Raw genomic sequence first — 13,705 nt, 5'->3', positions numbered from 1 at the left:
TAACTTCCTCTCTTCAGCCGTTGACAGTATAGGGACCCTATGGAAGATGTGCGTTTTATGTAGCATGTAAATTTAGGAGGCATGAACGTTTTCTTCTTTCTCTGACTTGCCATTAATTTCATAGCATGGGCTTCTATTCATTTCCTCTTAAAATATGTTTAGTGAAGAGCTTGACTGCAAAGAAGTCACTGTGGATTGCACAGGTGTAAATGGTGGCAGGATCTTTTGGCCTGTGAAGGAATTGCCCTCTGGTGGTACTTATCCTAAGGTAGGTGTCATAGACACCTGCAGAAGGTGATCCATACCATCTGTTTCTCTCCTTGGTTAACAGAAGCACATAGCTTAAATTACATGCCTAACTTTTGGATAGCTAAAGTTAGACAGGATAAATCTTTCCCTAACTAATAAACAGTTAATTTAACCTTTCATGTAAAGTGTATGTTTTAGGGATGGTTAAGTAATGAAGAATATAACATATCACTTTACCAGCTACATCCTTAAACATAATGAGCATTCAACTTACTGTATAGCAGTTTTAGTTTAGTATGAGGAATTGCATCAAATGAACCTTATTACAGACCCAATTAAAGGGCAACCACATTAAAGTGAAAAGGAAAATCTGTTTTTCATCAGCTGTGAGAAAACACAAAGCAGATCTGTGTAGCTCTATGTTATCCTATAGTGTGTTAATCAGATACAAGGTGTGACGGAAGCCAGTGACAAAGGGGACCTCTGATAGGGAACAGACATGCTCTGATAATAGGCCAGTTAACGCTTCATAATATTTCAGTGGTTCAGTAGTAAACAAAGTTGGAAGTAGAACTTCAAAAAGGATGGCACATTCCATGCAGAGTCAAGCCATGCATCTTCTATGACACTCCTGGATTTATGGGAACCGAATGTTAAAAATGGTGATGTCAGGGAGCTCCAAAGAGAATAAAATCAACCATCAGAATTCCTCCTTTTATGTTACTGAGCTCACAGTGTTAGTGGTGCTGGAGTACAAGCATGTTCCATCCACCTTCTTCTCACCTCCCTCCCAATTTCTCTAGTGGCCTAACATTTAGAAGAACTGGAGGGGACAAAGCTACTTTTATCTCTATCATCTCAACAGTTTTCTGATTTCAGTTTTGCAGGAATTCCTTAGCAAAGAAGACATGCCTTCATGTGTTTAAAAAAAAAAAAAAAAGTCTTTTAATAGCTCAAAACAAAATCGATGGAAGACTTAGTGTCTTTTAGGGAATTGTTTTACCCTAGCTTGCTTTAATTTGGTTTCTTTGTGCCATTTGACTTTAGTCCTGCGTTTACAGCTTTTCTTTCCTTCTGCTGTTATTTCATTAATCTTTTACCCAGCGGTGTTTCTGCGCGTTTCTGTGGAAAATCTACAGACGTAGTCTTGGTCAGGCACTACCTAGATGAGCTTCTTGGTGTTGAGGTTATATAAATCATTCTAGATTATTGCAAATCCTCCTTAGGATTGATGCCAAAAATGAAACTCTTGACAAAACTGATCATTGGTCTGATTCTGGTATGCTCATTTCTTTGTTCCTGTTGCTCATTCACAATGAAATGTCTATTAAAAACTTAACAAAATACTCAAACTGCTTGAATGGATAATGAATTTTAAGTAATATGAAAAATGTTCAATCTCATAGCCAGTGACTTGCCAATAAATTGCTGATCTTGTTTTTCAAAGATTAGAGGGATGATTGCAGTAAAATACCTGGAAGTTTGGAGGCTTATATGCAAGATGGGAAATGTAGAATACATAGGAATATTCTGCCCTGTTGCCATTGTATAAAGAAAAGAACAGTCAGGATCTGAGGAATTTTAACTAATTTTCAAAAGGATACGGTAAGTTCATGATTATTTGTGACAGATGTTCAGCCTGTTCAGATAGCGATATGGAATGGAACAGCAGTGTTGTGCAAGTGAGATTCATTTAAGGTCGCAACTTTGGGAAGTTTGTCTGTAGTGTGCATTGCTAAATGTGAATTAGGAATTTAACCACTGGCTTTTCTGGCTTTTTAAAGCAAGCAAGGTAATGTAAAAGCAATTCAGCTTCCCCAGGGATTATTTTAATTTGCTGTTTGTTAAATTTGGGTTGTCCCCCCCTTTTTTTGCAATCATGATTTCTGGAAATAATTTTCTTAGGACTGCAGGATGATCTCTGGCAGTTGCAAGGTATTTCTCTAAGGCTTGAAAGTAATTCACAGCTGCTGAGGGTTGATATAATAGATAGTGCACAGCTTAGCTCTGGCAGACACAGCAAAGGAGACATTTCCAAGATGCTGGTCAGAAGTCATCATTGAAAGTCGTGCCCTTTCATTTTTTGTGTGTCATTTATTGAATCTCAGTGATGAGCTTGCCTTTTCCAGGGAAATTTTTGTTTTGCATTGCTATTTCTAGTCTTTCCTTTTAATCAAGAGTGGAAGTGGGGAAAAGATCAAGAAGCAGAAAGAGTATGAGGTGTTTTTTCCCCTAAGGACACTGCGTTACTATGTGGCTGCAAGGAATTGGAGTTTTGGTTGAAGCCACTAGGGACTGGGAATGTCTGTAGATTCTGCAGTGATATTTGCACTGCGTATGGAAGTTATGTGAGAGACCAGGGTTTGAACAGGGCTACTTCTGTGCCAAGATGATACAGAGGGGAATTAGAGAGGTCTGGGAATTAAAGGAGTCTAGTAATTAATGCAGACGAGAGGTGAAATGTAAGAAATTCAAAATCTAAGAATGAAATGTAAGAAATACAAAATGATGGCATAGACAGGATTAGAGCCCCAGATCTGCAGGTGCTTTCATGGATGTCCCATCAAAAAGGGAGTTTACATTCTGCTTTAAGCCAAGAGAAACAAACTTGCGATTCCTCCAAGTAAAACAAAGTTTAAAAATCTGCTGCTATAGAATAATGGCTTTGTGGTTGCGTGATGAATGCAACATGATTCCCCATGAAATCTTGGGGGCTCAGGATAGACTGATTAGCAATGTCAGAGAACCCTCTGCCAGAAGGACTGAGCCAGCTGTTTTTTGTGTTATCAGCCAGTCAGGAGAACGGAAAAGGCACAGGGTGGAGGGAGTGTTACCTATGTCAGGTTAATGGCAGTGAAGACAAGGCAATTTGAGTATTAGGTCAGTTTAAAAGCTCATGTTCAGTCCACAGAGGTTTTAGAAGTTTAACTTGAGCTACTAAGCCAAGTTATTCTGTCTTCACTGCTATTTTTTGACCTCAGGTTATAGACAGATCTGCTTTTGCACGTCTAGCTGGAGCAGTTTAAGAAATTACCACTTCTGCAGCCAAGACATTGTCACTGATTGTGTGAATGCTTTTCATCCCTTTCAGGTCAAAATAAAACAGATTTTTAAAACCTTAAAAACCTTAAAGTGCTCCAGCTAGATCTCCAAGAAAAATTCTTGATAACAGTCCTTTGATTAAAGAAGTACCAACCACTGTGCATTACTTGTGAATCTGCCCAAATTGATAACATCTGCAATTTTTATATGTTCATGTGTTAGCTGTGCCCTATCTTTCTGGTAGCATTGAGAAACTGAGTATTATCAGTGACCACAGACCTGTGGATATTCAATAGCCCATAAAATCTGTTTGAATCATAGAGAGAGATGCAAACAGGTAAGGTCTGTTTAGAAGGCTCTTTTAAACAGCTCGTTGCAGTGACCATGGGCTGTGTCACTTTCTTTATAGTGCAATCAGGCTGTAATCCAGACTGAAATTTCATGTCTGCTGTTTGTTTCTATAGCGGCCTGAACCTATCTCCTGTTTCCTTCAGCATTCTGGAGAAGTTCCTCTCAGATTTTAGGCTTGTCTCTTGGATTTCCCTATCCCTTTTATTATGAATGTTGTGTGCCATTTTTCTGGGAATTCAGTATTAAACTTAGAAAGCTATTACAAAATTTGACAAGAAGTTGCAAATGAAATCCTGTCTTTCTGGAGTTTATGAAGAAAAAAAAAAAAAAAGCTGATTTTATCAAAAGCTTTTTTGTTATGTTTTCTGCTAACTAGTTGTTCTAGCGAAATTTATTCTAATGAGGACATTCAGGGTATTTGGTCAGTGTTCATATTTAATCACTGAGATCCCCCTGAAAATTGGCAGTAATTGGCTCTTCTCAATAAGGCAAATGAGAAGACCGTGATAATGGAACTGCCTCACACAAAGCAGGAGGTTTTTCTCAATGGTGTTGAGTTACAAACCATGAGGAAAAGGTTGTACTGCTGGTGCATGTATAAAAAAAAAAAACAGAATAATGCCTAGCATTTCAAAACAATTGCTTTTTTTGCTCGAAGCGGTCTGCAGACTGAATAGAGGATTTAAGTCATTGAGCCCTGAAATATGCATCTTTCACTGGCATTAAATTTCTTTGGCATTTATCATTTGAAACTAAACAGTTTTGTCTATACCTGGTCCTAAAATCTTGTGTGGCGATTTTTAACAGGAATATGATGAGGAATGGGCTAAAAAAATCCAGAGCGAGAAATTTCGATGGCACAACTCTCAGTGGCTGGAGATGGTGGAGAGTCGGCAGATGGATGACAGTGAGCAGTATCTGTATGGGGATGATCGTATTGAGCCCTACATCCATGAAGGGGATATTCTGGAAAGACCTGACCTTTACTATAATTCAGGTAAGGCAGCGTATGTTAGTGTTTGGGACTGGGATTGCTACCTCTGCTTGTATTTGGAACCAGAACTTGATCTGTGGACATTGAAACAACCTGCTGACTCAAACTAGCAGGACAGTTGCCCTTCTGTGCCAGTGGGAGATTGTCATTGTTAGGATGTTAATGAAGGATTGAGTACAATATATCCATAACCTTATGAAGTATCACAGGTCTCTAGAAATGTGAGTAGATCTACCTCAGAGAGCTAACTGAGCATGATTACCAAACTGAATAAAGCTGGCCCACATCTACCTCTTATGTCCGTAGCTTGTTTGCTTGGCAAACACAGACCTTTTCTCATCGCTGTTAACTTCACAGAGCAGTACAGCTATGGGATTTGATGCTGAATTCTGTTCTGCCTTATGTGTTGGTCCAGTAATGGAATTTTTATAGCAGAGGGTGATGCAAGCCCTTGGAAGATCCCTGTAAAACTTGTGCCTTCCTTAGCAGACGGAATAATTCTGTGACTTTTTGTTAATCTGTGTTTATAATTTTGCAGTCATGATTATTAAAAGGAGTCATGTTCTTATTTGAGATTTAACCCTAATGTATTTTCTAAAGGAAAAAGATGTTTCTCGTGGTCATTTTTTCTTACTCCTATTGATAGCTCATAGTGACACAGTTCTGCACAGTTGAGCTTCTGGAGGACCTCAAGTGGAATCTGCTCTCTCAATCATTTGGTAAAGATTTTATAGTTACTAAGAAAATAAAAATTGTCATACTGAATTTAGACAGTGATATATCTAGTCTAGAATCCTCTCTCCAGTGGTTGTTCTTGCCAGCTGTTTCGGAGGAAAGTTCAAGAAAAAACCTGCAGGAGACAGTCATGAAATAATTTGCCCACTGGATAAATGTCTGCATAACCTTTAATAACTAGGTGTTGGCTTGCACTCCCCGACTTGCGGTTTTATATCCTTTCCAAACTGGAGGACTGTGTGCACATACTTTTTTTTTTTTTTTAATAGCTGATTTTGAGTCCGTTTCTTTTATTTTCCATATAAGTGTCCAGTCCTTCGCTATGAAGTGTGAGTCACAAAACTGACTCTGGATGAATTTGCAGAAATAGTAATAAGCAAAACAAAACCACTGAAACAGATAAACTTTATCCGTAGTTGCTATGAGAAGATAAATGTGCAAGCTCTCAGTAGCATTTCTAAAATTATTCTCAAAGTATATCAGAGCTTAAGGATTCTTATTCATGTACTTAGTTATTTATGTCATCCGTACCAACACGCCTTCTTAGTGGTAGATTTTTCCCTTTTGAATCCTCCAGCTTTATCTTACTCTACTAGACCTACAAGGTTAGTAGTGGGAGCCAAGTATAGTTCAGTACCAGGGTCTCTTATTATATCAAGTCTCTTTTGGACTTCCTCAGTTAAAGACATGAAAGCATTGCCTGCTGTAGTCTCCACTTTCCAGGTCTTAATAATAAACCCTTGCTTATTTCACTGGGCCGTTTCTTTTCCCAGTAGTGTGAGCTAGAGAGGGAGTGTCACCAGTAACATTGAGTTTCCTGGCTTTTAATCATTTATGTTACAGGCTTAATGTTATTTGAACAAAGATTTTTGTGTTGGAATTGATATTTGACCAGGGAAGGAGAGGCAGAAATCCAGTGATATGTTCTGCAGATGTTTGAAAAGTGCTTTTGTTTTTGGAGGTATAAGAGTAAGTGATTATATTCAAAATACAGATTCACTTTTCAGGTTCATTTTGGCAAGTGCCAGTAATGGTGTGCTGCTGAACTCTGCTAGATTCATACTTTCAAAATGTAGCCAGAGGGGGCAGGATATTTCTTTGAAAAGACTATGGGTTAGTGTACCAACTGGAGCAGGCATTTGAATTTCTGAAACACAGAGCATGGCTTAGTCAAAAATACCAAAAATGCAAAACTTTGTCCAGTCAGAAATTAAATGTTTGTATTTCAGTGTGATAATTTTACAGATGACCTGCACTGATAGCTGATGCACAGTACAAATCTCCTCTCAGCCGTAACACTTCCAGAGTTCACTGATGACCAGAGTAGTTCCTATTGCCCTGATATACCAACATCTCTCTTGCAATATAATTTAAACCTACATCAAAAACTTGGTAGAATCTCTGAAGTTACCTTCATGAGTTCAATGTCTCCTTTGCTCTGAAAATACATAACCCTAATTTATGTTGAAATGTACATAACAACAGATGTCCTTTAACTGTAATCATATTATATGCAGCTGATGTTATCCATGTGCTTTCAGTTTCCTATAAATTCATGTGAGCCATAACTCTTGAGTGTTATGGTTTGAATGTTAGCACTCTTGATTGAAGACACTTTAAATAGCCGTAACTCTAGCCTCACAGTTAAAATGTAATGCTTTCTTTATTAATAGAAAGATATTAAGATGATATTTTTAAGTGTCTCTGCTTTCAAATAAATTCTAGGCAAATCTAACTGTTTAAAATACATTGATACTTAATTTTATAATTTTCAATCTGAAATACCACAGGTATAGAAATGCTAATGTTCCACCTCATTTCTTTTTTTGTGTAAAATACAGGATAGGTGAATAAATAGGAAAACGTGGCACAAGTGTTAATAATAGCCACTTCAGCTCTCCTCCTCGCTCTTTGGTTATTTTACATCCGTATGATAACGCATAGCACTTGTGTCTATCTGAACTTGCTGAAAGACAATAATATAGATTGTGCCAGAATACTTGCTCATAAAGTGTTGCTCTTTCACATACTGTATACACGTGTATACAATTAGAATATAGCCATGTACAGCTATCTTATACTGCTAAAATGTAGTCTGATCATGGCTAGCATTTTTCATTTACAATCTGTTGCATTATGTTCAGTCACTTTCCCATGAGGTATTATCTTCTAAATGAATCTCTGTAGCACCTCATCAAATGTCTGTTAGAAATCTAGATGTGTCAATTCTATTCCTTTTATCATTTGTCACTGTATTATCTTCAAAAAGCATCAGGTAAATTCATAAAGCACAGGGAGATTTGCTTGAATGCCTGACTCGTCATCTTTAAGCCCCTGTGTCTGTAAGTAACTTTCCACTGCTTCCTGCACAGGCAGTTTTAGTAGTTTTGAAACCACAGAGGTTAAGCTAAGTGGCCTGTGATTCCCTGGATCTTATCTCTTTTTCTTTAAAGTGGAATGGCATTTGTTACTTCCTAGTCATTAGGAATCTTTCTCTATCCTCCATTAAACTATTAAAGTATCAGTCAGCATGTATCTGTTTCTGCTATTTTATTTTATTTATTTTATTTTTTTATTAGGGTGCTTTCTGCATGGCAAGTCTGGGTTCATTTTCATACAGTAATGGAGACAAACTGAAGTAGGGTCTGTTTTCATGAAATAGCTCATTTTATCTAATTATAGCCTAATACTAATTACCAGGTAGGAACTGTGCCCTTAATATTAACAAGAAATGTGTTTTGGGAATGAGAACAGGGAAGACTTAAGCTGGGTTCTCATTCAGCTAGGGTCACTTCACTGACTTGACTTCAAAGACACTCTGGATTTACACTGAAGTAACTGAGGGAAAATGTTAGCCCCTGATTTCCTACTCTTCCTTATAAAGCAAACGGGAGCTGTGAAGTCTTTAAGGAATACTGCTGGCTTTACAAATGTTTGCGTCTTCATATTGCTGGTATTTTTATATAAAAAAAGAATCGGAAAATTGCAATCTGTGTTCTTGTGAGCACATCATAAACAAAGGCCCCCTTTGCAGAGAGAAAGCTCATGAAGATCAGTAAAGGGAAGTGCAGAGTCCTACACCTGTAAGCGTAAGAGTAATAACCGCATACACTGGTACAGGCTGGGGGCTGACTGGCTGGAGAGCAGCTTTGTAGAAAAGAACCTGGAGGTTCTTGCGGACCACAACAGGCTGACCATGAGCCAGCAGCGTGCCCTTGCAGAAAAGGAGGCCAGCAGTATCCTGGGCTGCATTAGGAAGAGCTTTGCCAGCAGGTCGAGGGATGTGATCCTTCCCCTCTGCTCAGCGCTGGTGAGGCCACATCTGGAGTACTGGGTCCAGTTCTGGGCTCCCCAGTACAAGACATGGATTTACTGGAGCAAGTCCAGCAAAGGACCACAAAAATGATTAAGGGACTGGAGCATCTCTCATATGAGGAGAGGTTGAGAGAGCTGGGACTGTTTCACCTGGAGAAGAGGAAGCTCAGGGGGGACTTTATCTATGTGCATAAGGATCTCATGGGAGGAGGTAAAGAAGACAGAGCCAGACTCTTCTCAGGGGTGCCCAGTGACAGGACAAGAGGCAATGGGCACAACCTGAAACACAGGAAGTTCTGTCTGAACACAAGAAAACACTTCATTACTGTGAGGGTGGCTGAACACTGGTGCAGGTTGTCTGGAGAAGTTGTGGAGCCTCCGTCCTTGGAGATGCTCAAAACCCAACTGGACATGGTCGTGGGCAAGCTGCTCTAGGTGACCCTGCTAGAGCAGGGGATTGGACCAGATGATCTGCAGAGGTCCTTTCCAGCCCCAACTATTCTGTGATATGAAGGAGGTGAAAGAAGTGGTTTTGAAGTTTCTTTCCTGTTTTATTTAACCCATTTTAAAAGATACAGTGGTGAAGGGCTGAGGAATTAAGACTTTTATTCTGCTAGCCTATATTCATGTTTGACCTTGCGCATTACTTTTTCTCTGGGTCCACTTTTGTGATGGGGCAGACAAGATGGGTATTGATATAACCCTCCAGGCCTGAGAATGAAGGTGAGAGCAATAGTTCTGAGTTACAACTTTTCTCAGGGCAGTAGGCTAAGCTGCTTGGAGTCCCAGCAAGTTTTCTGTCGTAATTGAAGCTGCTTTTTTTCAGTATTATTGTTACTTGTCATTTCTCCCAGAAGTGTTGCAGATTGCTAATGAATTCCTAAGACAAAACATGATTGTTGCCTGCTTGCCCCCAAATCATGCTCCTTCACACAGTCCCTGTATCTTTCTTGTTTTTATAGATGGCTTAATAGCCCCTGATGGAGCAGTGAGTCCAGATTTCTTCAGTGATTATCATCTTCAGAATGGAGACCTCGTTGGGCAGCATCCCTTCTCCAGCAGGTAAACTGCTGTTTGAAAGGAATGTAAATAATCAGAAAATGACTAATTCAGGTTTCTTTATAGGGCTTCATTTGTGTTGTTCAACTATGTTTGCCGTCTGTAATTTTAAATAGCATTATGTTCTAAATGCATAGTAGGGGGAATGATTTGCACTGGAGTTTTATGGAAATCATATATAAAAGAATTAATCATTTTTCATCACATTAGAAAACCTAGTCTGTCTTTTGAATTACAAGTTTCTTTTAACACATTAACATGCATGTTATAATTCATGTTAGCTTTCTAAAAACTCTAAGAATAGTAAAATAAAACTAGAACACACAGCTAAGTGCGTGTTATGACAATTATTCAAATATTATTCAGGCATCATTGTTGGGAAATGTCTAAAGAGACTCTTGAGATGCTAATTACCTAGGAGAATTTTATTTCCAGTGTTCTTAAGTTGTTAAAAATAAGTTTCTCAGCTGCCAAAACTGTTTGTGAACTTTTTTTTTCCCCCCTCGAACTAAATCTTTCCAGGATATTCTCAGTTTGATTACCAATGGTATTTACTTTGAAAATTTGCTAGATGAGCAAAAGATGTCTCTGTTATGGCCTGACTTTTAGGAGATGTTTCTCCGAATTGCCCCTCTGATCTCTGACCTCGCCTTCTCTAAATGTTAGTAAGCTGTTCCAGTTTGGATTTCTGCATAGGTTTCTCCCATGAGTTCGAAATAGAACAGTCTCATTTCAAAGAAGATGGTCCTTTTCTTTTCTTCGTAGTTTCTGTAGGGTTTAGGAAATGCCTTTTATAGAGCATGAACTATATGCACTAAATAGGAGGAAATGTTTCAGACACTCTACGATCAATGTACAGAATTCACTTTAACAGGATGTTATCTGGACATGCACAGCACTGTGGTTGAAGTTGTTTATTTCGAAAGTAATAATGTTATTTTCACTGCTTGCAACTTTATTCACTGTTTGTAAAATATGAGAAACTCACAGTATGTACAGCTGAAGCAAAAAAAAAAAAAAAAAAATTTCTTCTTCACCTTGGCTCCTTGTAGTTGTTAAGGGGCAGTGGAAGGTGACATTGGTTTCTTTGTTCTACCTGTAATGCACCAAAAAGCTGAACATTTGGCAGAGGTGGAATGGTGGCAACATTTATAAGAACAATTTAAAATAACTAAAATCCTCAAAAAAGTAGGACTAAAAGATGGGTCTCCTTGAGAAAGGGAAGTTTTTGTTTATGCTTGGTAAGGATCAAGTTTGGATTGGTGTGCGTAACCCTTTGCATAAAGTTTGTATTTGGGAAAGGTATACTGACACAGAAAGTCCAGGAAGATGTGCTTGCCAGGTAATTTTTTTGCTAAATATCCAGTGTTAGTGACTTTATATTTATGAAGAGTATAATTAATTAATGTTTTAATGAAAGCCTTTGTGATAGACCAGCCAACACAATGTCATCTGATCGTTTCCAAATGTGCAACTTTCCCTTCAAAGCATGCTGGTTACAAAGAAACTGAGGGAAGTATGAGCTATATGTTACTCTAGAAGTCTTAGTATCGCAGTTCACCATCTTGAACTTTGAAATAGAAACATAATCCAGGAGATGCCAGGTTTCTCTATTAACCAGGATCTTATGGGAACATTATGTGGGTAGGTGACCTCCACAGTCTTCATGCCCCTTTGCCGTGGGAGGAGAGTGTGTAGGGGGAAATTTGCAGACTTCTTTGTTTCCAGTAAACTAAAAATAGCCCCAGTCAAGATCCTCCTGGTTTGCCAGCAGTCTTTCAGCAGGGGAAAATCTTGTGTCCTTGGGTGGAAGTTAAAGTAGATCACTGAACCTCAAATTTCAAGCCTTTGTCAAGGACCTGTGTTTGTAAGCTGCTTTTTAATCTGATCTTCCAGCTAAAATAAGTGGCAAAATAAATTTGGTGCATCTTTAGTTAAAATAAATGTTTGTAGAATTTCTTTGTAATGTCTCAAGGCATTTTAGAGGCCAACCTCAATAAACAGGACAGACAAAAACTGCACTTTGGTAAACTACAAACCTGGTAATTGCCTATTGTTGATAGCCCCTGTAAATATTAAAATTTCTCATTAGAATTCCGTTTTCTAGGAAGGCTTTTTCAATATGATCGCTCTGTGGAGTTATCTGCAGTCCAGACATGCAGTCTAATTGGAAACAGTGTGGACTGTTGCAAATGTTCTGTCCTATTTGTAACATAGCAGGACTGGATTGTTTGATAGAATAGATACTGGCAGTCGGACGGYGAATCCCAGTTTTCAGATGTGTGCCATTATCGTTTTGAACTTCTTGGCGCCAGAAGCCAGGATTTCCTGATGCTTAGAGCTAATGTAAAATGCATTAGTGCTCCAAGGCATGAGCCATGGAATTGCCAGTCCCATGAGTTTGGAGAGTCAAACCCTCCCTTTTCCCAAATTTGAATTGGTGTTAGAAGGTAAAACCATACGTGCTAGAGAGCCTAATTAAAAATAATAGCAGCAAGTCAAGACTCTTTTTATGTGTTATATAGTATACATTTCATCCATACCAAAACATAATTCTAGGGTATTTTTATGCTTACATTTTAAAGCTAACAAGAACCTTATGTCAAGGATTTATTTTTAACCAGTTCCAGCTTTTAATAAATCAAGAATTTTGTTATAAAAATGGTTCATTTTTCTATTATTCATATTTGGATATGTTTTCAGAAACTTTTAAAATAAAGTTATGATTTGCACAGACAACTAGCTAATTAGTTGATAGTGACTTTTCTGTGAGTTCAAAGAGGGATGGTCTAATACTGAGTAGCTGCATATTTCTCAGTCTTTTCATTTGTTACACTTTCATCTTTTTATTTGTTATACTTCTATTTGTTGCGCCTGCGTCTTCTGTTCTTGGTCTTCTATATTAAGCTTTATTGTTCTATAATAGGAACAGTTGTTTGCTTAGCAATGGGGTGAATTGGGAAGGAGTCTGTTCTGTCATTTTAGACCACCCTGTGAAATTTGAGGTAGGTGACAACCATAATCTGACTTTTTCCACTCAGCTTTGAAAAATCTAATCCTTTCTTCTCCTTTCTGTAGCCCTATGAGGAAGTCTTAGGATATATCAGCTGTTTAATTTCTCTGAGATTATTATTTCCTATCCTGGCAGCATGCTCAGACTGGATCAGGACAAAAAGATTAAGCCCTTGCCTCCAGGAGAAGCTATATAAATCTTACAAGTAGGACAGAAAGACTCACCTTTTYAGTGCCTTCATGTCACTGAGAAGCTGGGCTGGTGTTGAACTGGTGTTGGTGTCCCCAGTGCATTTATAGAGGGAAGTGTTACCAGGGCTTAAGTGGGTCATGATCACCAAGCTCATTTTTTGGAGCTAAAGAAATGGGTCTATCAGGAGGGTTTTCAGAGACCACAACCAAACTCAAGTTGCCTTGAAGGTCTGTACCATAAGAAATGTTTAATAATACTTGCACCAGGGAAGTCAGCCCAGACCAGCTGCCATATATCAGACTGTTGTTCCAGTTATACTGCATGGAGCAGGCAGTGAAAAACATGCGTTTCCTTGGTTGTAGTGTGCTTCTAGTCGAGGTCCAGGGTGGCCTCTGCTTATGCAGTTCCACCCAATTACGTTCAGGAAAACTCAGGGGAATCAGAGTTGCAGCTGCATCCAGAGGTGCGAGCAGCTAAGTCAGCACCTTCCCTGCAACCGTGGGGAAACCACTGCTGTCTCCTGTGGAGTCCCTGTCCCAGAAGACAGCAGACCTACATGTCCAGACCTGCTGCACAGTCTTATTCAGGTAGGGAAATCGGTTTTTAAAAAAGTTGACATATTTATATATGTGTGCCTGGACTCACTGGGCTAGCAAATAATTTCTTCCCATAGTTTTTTTACAGGGAAACACCAAGAAATAGTATAACCTGTAAGAATATCCACAGATCGGTTGAATTAGGTGATTAGGTTGAAT

At 38.7% G+C, this 13,705-nt stretch overlaps 1 protein-coding gene across 4 annotated transcripts in view; it reads left to right on the top strand.

Annotated features, from left to right (window-relative positions):
* The window catches only part of KIFAP3 (kinesin associated protein 3), a 67,165-nt gene that overhangs the window by 37,065 nt on the left and 16,395 nt on the right, over nucleotides 1-13,705 (top strand). For 3 of the 4 annotated variants that reach the window (XM_026084770.1, XM_026084771.1, XM_026084773.1), the window contains 2 exons: nucleotides 4,450-4,639; nucleotides 9,649-9,748. In XM_026084770.1, the coding sequence (XP_025940555.1) occupies nucleotides 4,450-4,639; nucleotides 9,649-9,748 (290 nt within the window). Of the gene's footprint in view, nucleotides 1-4,449; nucleotides 4,640-5,282; nucleotides 5,356-9,648; nucleotides 9,749-13,705 lie in introns of those variants that run through there. The other variant, XM_026084772.1, reaches the window with a different exon arrangement.

The sequence above is a fragment of the Apteryx rowi genome, unplaced genomic scaffold (genome assembly GCF_003343035.1).
Source record: "Apteryx rowi isolate R43461 unplaced genomic scaffold, aptRow1 scaffold_65, whole genome shotgun sequence".
Classification (NCBI taxonomy): Eukaryota; Metazoa; Chordata; class Aves; order Apterygiformes; family Apterygidae; genus Apteryx; species Apteryx rowi.
The sequence above is the reverse complement of the archived record's forward strand: the minus strand, read 5'-3'. Positions and strand labels throughout refer to the sequence as shown.